This window comes from Candida orthopsilosis (assembly GCF_000315875.1).
Source record: "Candida orthopsilosis Co 90-125, chromosome 1 draft sequence".
Lineage (NCBI taxonomy): Eukaryota > Fungi > Ascomycota > Pichiomycetes > Serinales > Debaryomycetaceae > Lodderomyces > Lodderomyces orthopsilosis.
The window spans coordinates 2,728,975-2,736,396 of record NC_018292.1 but is presented as its reverse complement, the minus strand read 5'-3'; the positions used below and the strand labels follow the sequence as shown (position 1 = coordinate 2,736,396).

The 7,422-nt window shown below is 37.8% G+C and overlaps 5 protein-coding genes across 5 annotated transcripts; 3 read left to right on the top strand and 2 right to left on the bottom strand. All coding sequences in view use genetic code 12, as the record gives it.

The window, feature by feature from the left end:
* Positions 1 to 465: 465 nt before the first annotated feature.
* On the top strand, positions 466 to 936 carry CORT_0A12530 (hypothetical protein; the record flags this gene model as incomplete). Its single annotated transcript, XM_003867028.1, has 1 exon — positions 466 to 936. One exon carries the CDS (start codon positions 466 to 468, stop codon positions 934 to 936), a length of 471 nt encoding a protein of 156 aa, XP_003867076.1.
* A 184-nt stretch (positions 937 to 1,120) lies between these two features.
* CORT_0A12520 (Rsc58 protein) lies at positions 1,121 to 2,911 on the top strand (the record flags this gene model as incomplete). The annotated part of the gene is made up of 2 exons (XM_003867027.1): positions 1,121 to 1,154; positions 1,212 to 2,911. The coding sequence occupies 2 exons, from the start codon at positions 1,121 to 1,123 to the stop codon at positions 2,909 to 2,911; spliced, it is 1,734 nt and encodes a 577-aa protein (XP_003867075.1).
* Positions 2,912 to 2,964: 53 nt separating this feature from the next.
* On the bottom strand, positions 2,965 to 4,524 carry CORT_0A12510 (Smf3 vacuolar iron transporter; the record flags this gene model as incomplete). Its single annotated transcript, XM_003867026.1, has 1 exon — positions 2,965 to 4,524. The coding sequence occupies one exon, from the start codon at positions 4,522 to 4,524 to the stop codon at positions 2,965 to 2,967; it is 1,560 nt and encodes a 519-aa protein (XP_003867074.1).
* Positions 4,525 to 4,999: 475 nt separating this feature from the next.
* CORT_0A12500 (hypothetical protein) lies at positions 5,000 to 6,628 on the top strand (the record flags this gene model as incomplete). The annotated part of the gene is made up of 1 exon (XM_003867025.1): positions 5,000 to 6,628. One exon carries the CDS (start codon positions 5,000 to 5,002, stop codon positions 6,626 to 6,628), a length of 1,629 nt encoding a protein of 542 aa, XP_003867073.1.
* A 33-nt stretch (positions 6,629 to 6,661) lies between these two features.
* On the bottom strand, positions 6,662 to 7,408 carry CORT_0A12490 (hypothetical protein; the record flags this gene model as incomplete). Its single annotated transcript, XM_003867024.1, has 1 exon — positions 6,662 to 7,408. One exon carries the CDS (start codon positions 7,406 to 7,408, stop codon positions 6,662 to 6,664), a length of 747 nt encoding a protein of 248 aa, XP_003867072.1.
* Positions 7,409 to 7,422: the final 14 nt, after the last annotated feature.

Below are 7,422 nucleotides of genomic sequence, written 5' to 3'. Positions count from 1 at the left end.
TTTTTTTATCTTCAAGAGAAACCAGATACAGCATGGTCCATTTTGGTTGAACAAATTTGGAATAGGTTTATTTTGCAACATTGCCCTCGTTGTTTGGGCTATATTTACGACGATATTTTATAATTTCCCATCAGTGATGCCCGTTGATGCAGGAAATATGAATTATTCTTCAGCCGTGTTTGGTGTTGTGTTTGTGATTTTCTTTTGTGATTGGATTATACGTGGCCGGAAGGAATTTATTGACATAGAAGAGAGGGAGAGATATAAGGATGACTTGACGCATGAGCTCTCGAATCAAGTGTCAAGAATAGAAGTGTTGATGTCAAATCAACAAAACAAGTAATAAATGATATTAATTAGTGCTATATTTAAGGTGTGAATACATGAATTATCGTGTGGTTGTAAAAATTGTTGTAAAAACTCTGCCTAACTTCCTAATTGCAATACTCCACCTCTGACACCAGGATGAGTACCACATCCAACAACTGGAGCTTCTCCTTCTATGAAGAGAGCTATGACGAGACCTTCCAATCAGAGAGCGAAGAAGACACAAAGAACTACAGTAAAACCTCAATCTTGCCAGAGGAAAATGCTGAGGCAGTACTTGAGAACAGCAAAGAATTACCTAAAAGTGTTTACAATCCATTTCTTTTAACAAAGATGAATTATTTCAGAAGAAAGTCGTCAAGGGTCAAGCTAAGAGTCTTTGATAAGAGAGTGGTTATCCCAAGAAGCAAAGTTATTCAGAGTATCCACCAAAAAAATAAAAAGGACGCCGATGCGTTGGTCTGGCAAAGTACTATTCATTTTAATGCTAGGAAAGGGTGCCCAACAGAACAATTGATATCAACCTTTGCTACAATGGTTGGTTGCAAGTCAAGCAAGATTACTTTGGTTAAAGAAGGTGACAAAAGCTGGTATACAATAGGCGTGTGATGCACAAAAGAAAAAGAAAAATTGGTCAAAGTTCTTTTTAAACCAAACGAAGAGAGTGAAAGAAAAATAAAACAAGAGAATTGGTATATCGATATATACCACAAGTTTTCGTGTTTCCAAGTTCGATCATTAAATCAGTTTTCTGTGAGAACATTTTTGTCTACAAAAATCAACGAATTTCAACATGACAAGAGACCACGTGAATGGCTACTCTGAAAGTATGTTGATAGACGATGTTCAATGTACAAGTAATACAGTACTAACACCTTTTGAAGCACACAAAGCCTTTAGTGGGATATTGCCAGATTTATTCACCGTCTACCACTATACCAACAATGATATCATAACCAAAAAAGTCTTGCCCAAGAATTTCTATGAACCTAGTCCTGCCAAAATAATCTCCTCGTTGAAGGACAAAGATTCAAAAGAGTTTACAAGTATATCTCAACAGTATCAAGAGGGCAAATACCACTCATCACCGTATAAATTGTATCATGATATTAAGGCAGTTTCGTCAATTTTGTTAGATGGAGAAACTCTTGGGTCAGACACATACAAGGAAGTCGATTTTTTCTACAAGTTTGCTTCTGAATTACTTTTAAGGGAGGTGGGCACAATTATTCAAAGTAACCCATCTGACGAAATCACGAACGAACTTGAAACTCAACTTGAGGATGACTTCAGCAAGATCTTGACTACATACACACTTGCTAATGGAGAAATCATTACATACATATTAAAAACGGAAGAGGAAGATTATCAAAGTCGTTCCAGTATCTATAACCCACATCATCCACCTCCGGTCAAACAAAAGATACAACCAGTATTTTCTTCAGTAGTATCCAAGTCAAGTTTAGATACGACACCTACTTTGGTTGCGGAGCCATTTACTGTGACAAAAGTTGTACCCACGATAAAGGATTCCTGTTCGAGTAACTTGTTGGAGAATATCTCTCCCTCGAGTGCTACAATTCCACCTCCATTGGAAGGTCCAACTAACATTTTGCATGACTTTTTTCATCCAACTTGGTATACTGTTGCTATGCCTAATTGGTTGACTTATAAAGCGTTGAGTTTGAAGCAGGGAATTGAGTTACCACAATATGCCGATCTACCAATTGCCTCGAATGAACCTCCTACATTGAATTTATTGCGAAACCGTGGTATCGAAAAAGGAGGTGCCAACTCTTCATGGGGCCTGGGTCACAACTACCAATCATTTGCCCCAACGAGAGATGGGAAAGGTGCTGTAGTTTCGGACAGACTTAAAGCCAATATATGGTTGAATCACATTGGCCTTGCTGAGATTGAAAAGCTCAAAAAAAGCTTCGTTCGTGATAATGATACTATGGACGAGGATACAGAAGTGGAAGACGTAGAAAGCACCCTGTGCACTCAACAAGAATCCACAAAGTCAGTTGAGAACGAAAGGAAAGAAAATTTAGAACTTGAGGAGGTTAATGAGAATGTCTTCAAGGTGAAGGATGAAAATGAAGAAGTAAAAGAACTGGTTATCAATTTGACAAATTTGCTAAAATGGGACCCTCTGGAAATAAGAAGTTTAAAATTTTTAAAAGCACATCGTCTGCAATTGTTGGCGCCCTCGAAGCTACAAGGTCTAATCTCAAATAATTTATTGAAACTCAACGAATTGCGTCAAGAAAGGTATCTTAGAAGTAACGCTGGTAATCCCCACCCACCTGATGATGAAGAAAAACAGTTGTACAAGTGCGTGCAAAGTTTGATATTAGTTGCTATGAAGTTATATAATGTTGGCCCAGGTGGTTTAGGTTTTAAAGCCAGCAACAAAATCCCTACTTTAGTCAGCGAGTACAATGGAACATTACCAGGCATGCCCTCGTCACGAAATTTTATTGGATCAGGTCCACAAATAACAACAAACCATATTACCAGGCCTGGTAGATTGCCAAATTTGCGGTCTACTTCTACTCGTGGAAGAAGAAGACTTCATTAGACCTTGGTGAAAGCACTGTCTATTAATTTTGTATTACTAAAATAAATAAGTACCTATATGTCTGCTCCATTGGCAAAGGCAATAATTAAGTAAATATTTAGAGCTGTAATAATAACCCATGTTAATATACTTGAGATTTGTAAAAATCTTCCATTCTCGTACGTGATTGGCTTGGAAGTACCTGCGTTATCATCACCTGATAAAAGCAATGGACTTGTTTCATCTGATACATTGCTGGTCTTGTACACCACCATATACTTCTTTTTACATGTGAAGTAAATCAAGGGTGCACTAACAATCGGTAAGATGAAACTAAGCACAACTTGTGAGGAATTCATGACCTTATTGACACCTTCACGACCAAGAATTCCGATGACAATAATGACAGGCACAATTGCAATCACTCTTGTCATGATTCTTCTCTTCCAGGGGGCAATCGTCCAATTGATAAAACCTTCTGAAACTATCTGGCCTGCCATAGTGCAAACGATCCCAGCACTTTGACCAGAAAACAACATACTCAATGCAAACAATAACCCTGCAGCTGGTGATATATAGCGCGATAACATTTCATATATGGATAATAAGTCCGCATCAGCAGCATCAGGCTTACCATAAAGTGTTGCTCCAGCCACAATTAAAATAGCAGAGTTGACAAAGACTGCAACAATGAACAACGACAAAACTAATTCAACATATGAATAGTTTAGACAATACTTTACTGCTTCATATGAGGGCTTATATTTCCTTACAAGCATCGATCCATTGGACAAGCTTCTCAATCTTGACATTGGAGTACCTGCTGGATTAGAGGGTGTGTCATTCCGGGTTGCATTTAAAGGGACCACCCTTGGTTGTACATCATCTGAATCAATAAGAACATCCTCTTTCATGCCGTGTTTCTCATCAAAATCTTTTAACCTTGGTTGAACCAAAGCAGAACCTAAGAATAATGAGTGAGGCATGACAGTGCTTCCCACAATTCCACAGCTCAAAAACAACGCATTCTTTTCTTTGAAAATCTCTTTGTTTACAGGAAGAAACCCTTTGAAGATTTCCCATCCTGCTCCAGGTTCAAAAGGACATTTGAACAACTCCAAAATGAAACAAACACAAGTGGCCATAACCAAAATGGACACCAAGATCTCGAATACCTTGGTCTGTTTCAAGGATCCATCTTTGTGGTACGCCATTAAGATAATCAAAACATCAAGGACGGTAATGAGCACACCATATAGCAAGGGTATACCAAATAAAATTTCTAAGGATATTGCTGTTCCAACTACCTCGGCCAAATCGGTAGCAATGATGGCAATTTCAGCACACAAGTACATGAACAAATTCCACTTGGGAGTCAAATTCAATCGACACATCTCAGCCAAATCAAGACCAGTTATGGTTCCCAACTTTACACATAGCGTTTGTAAAATTACTGCAAATATATTTGACATGAAAATGATGAAACATAGTTTGTACTGGTACATTGACCCCCCAGATGTTGAGGTTGAATAGTTGCCTGGATCCAAATACGAAACCGAGACTACCAAGCCTGGACCAATGAATGTCAAGTACTTCTTGAATGATTGTATTGTTGATTTGATTGCTGGGTGCATTTTGTGAAGAATGAATTGTAATGTGGTGTTATGGGTATAACAAAAGCCCTTATTGAGTCTTACGAGGCCACTTGAAATGCTTTTGATGTATGTTGATGGATATGAGTGCTTAAAGAAGAGAAGATCTAGAAAAGTGAGGTGATCAATTCCACAATTCCGATCAAGTTTCGCGGTAGGTGCTTCTGATTTCCGGGGCACGTTTGTTCGCCCAATTTGAACTATGTTATCAAAACAAAAACTTTAGGTGCGGCCTGACCCAATCCGTCAAAGACTGTACCTCTTTGATCAATACGAGAACTCTTTGAATCTCAAAATCAGAAACAACACAGGAAACCAAAAGAAGTGAGCCACGGTTGGTGGCTGATCAGATACATGCTACCAACTGTGTGCTTAATTTTTTTTTTTTTCACTAACGAATGGTTTTACCCAATTGCTTGATTGCTGGAAAGGACATTATAAGTGGTGGAATAATTGTATGCTTTTATCATTAAGATTTCTGCAAAGAATAGCTCCCTGCTACTCCAGTGCTCTTCTACCTTGTGTACTCTCATGCAATTGCATAAGGTTTTATTCCCAAGCGTTACCCAATCACAACAAAGCGACTTCGGAGTCAAACACTTTAGTATACAGCTTGAGTAACTACCAGAGTAGCTTTCCCCAAGACAAGCAATTGAACAAAGACATAGCAGCACTAAAACATTTGATAGTCAACAGGCATGAACCACATGCATTTAATGTTGCTATCTTATACGAATCACCAGAAGTACGTCGAAGCTCCAAAATTATGGAAGTATTACTAGCTGATCCATTGGCTTCTAACAATCGAGTGTGGTTTGAGAGAATAAGAAGAAGACATGGCTTGGCAAGGTTTTTCTTTGGGGAGTATACAAAGGATCTCATTGATGAAGACGATGTGGAATATCAAATACCATCGCCTGTGCTAAGTGGACTTTATCGAAACACATTCCACCAAGAAACTCCAGAAGTCCCTAATGACCTAATCATAGAGGAATTCGAAAATGCTATTCAATTGGAAAGCAGCGCCAGCGACTGTACATACGTTATTTACGTAACTCAGCAATTTAAGTATGTTACTACAGAATTACCCGCTTCCATAAAAGATAGACTCCTACTACAAGTAATCGATAATACTGAATATTCACCTCTGAGTAGTGAGCTGTCACCACTTTCAATTGAAGATGGAATACAAACGCACTTGATCAAAATCAATAGCAATCTTGCATACAGTGGTATCGCCCAATTCATAGAGAGAGATGTTCATGCAGCTGATGAATACATAGATAGCATGACGAAAAGTAATGTGTATGAGCTATTCAAGTTTGTTGATTATTTTCTGAGGACAGAAAGCTTGACTAGTTGGTATTTGTCGAAGGTGATTGACTCCGTACTGAGTAAAATTAAAATAGCAAATACAGCCATCAACGAAGGTTCAGATGTTGTCAAATCAGACATTGATCAATTTGGCCAAATGGTGAATGCAGAACTACAATACGAATTCATTCCAGAGACCACAAACTTTGTTCAGAAAAAGTTGTCTTGGTGGAAATTGTATTATAAAAACGACAATGTTGAATATGATTTAAAGGATTTCTTCAACAAGCATTTCATGAATAAAGGAATCGAAAACTACAATTTTCTTCGTGGAAAGATTCTTTTAAACGACGAGGTGGTGAAAAATCCGCTTTTTGACTTGAAAGATGAAGTTATCAATAAAAGACTTAATCTGGAAGTACAGCTTCAAGTGTATTCAATACTATCTAAGGCATTTATTTATTATCAATTGCCCATTTCAGTCATTGCCGCTTTTGCTTACCAATTTTTCGATTTCAGCGGGAATGCATGCATAGCTTTGTTCAGTTTAGGCTGGATTTTGGGATTTAACCAGGTGTCGAGGGACTGGATCAATTTTATGAACAAATGGATGAACCAGTTATTTGAAGAAGTAAGAATCACTATAGGTAGTAAATGCATTGATGATGGTCTAATGAGAGAGTCGAATGATCAATTGATCAAAATTAATACTGAAAACAACATGCGACAAAAGATTCTTTATGAGATAGAGAAAAGTAGTCGGCTGGAATAAATAAGTCTAATGAATAAATACAAAGTCTATCTCTTATAACGATGGTGGGCCCTCGTCCACTACATTTCCCTTGGCTCCCTTTAATTGCGACTCTAACCTTTCGAACTCTTTCATAGCAATCTCTTCTTCAGGGTCCAATATCTGCTGAACTTCTTGAACCTCCTCTATGTAATGTTTTAACATACCTTCAATTCCACTTTTTAGTGTATCTTCACTGGCACTACAAGATTTACATGCTCCCTGTAGTTTCAAGAAAACTGTACCCGTTTCCTCATCGAAACCCTTATACTCAATATCTCCACCATCATCTTGGATTGCAGGACGTATCCTTGTTTCTATAAGCTCTTTAATCATCAGTACAATCTCCGACTCGTCTTCTTCTTCCAATGCTTGTTTGTCTTGTTGAATCTTCTCCACGAGTTCATTAGTGATTACTGGTTTTGCATCTTTGTGATCCAAAAATTCTTTCATAGTATCGGTAATCTCTTGTGATAAATCATGCCAATCGTAATTGTCCAACTTGTTCACAGTCAAAAAGTCAGGTCCCAATAATATTGATTTGATTCCCGGAAGTTTGAAAAGTTGCAATGCCAATGGTGAATGTATAGCCTGCAATGTTGATGTAAATTCAAAAGTTGTACTTTCAATAGGTAATATTGGCTTGTCTGGTGAGATGAATTTCAAGGCATTTTCGTTTGGAGTTGACGCTGTCTTGATGTGGAGTAGACGTCTAGTCAAGTTTCCATTTATGTTTCTAAGTAAGAACTTTCTCGATAACATTCTTTTGATAATAT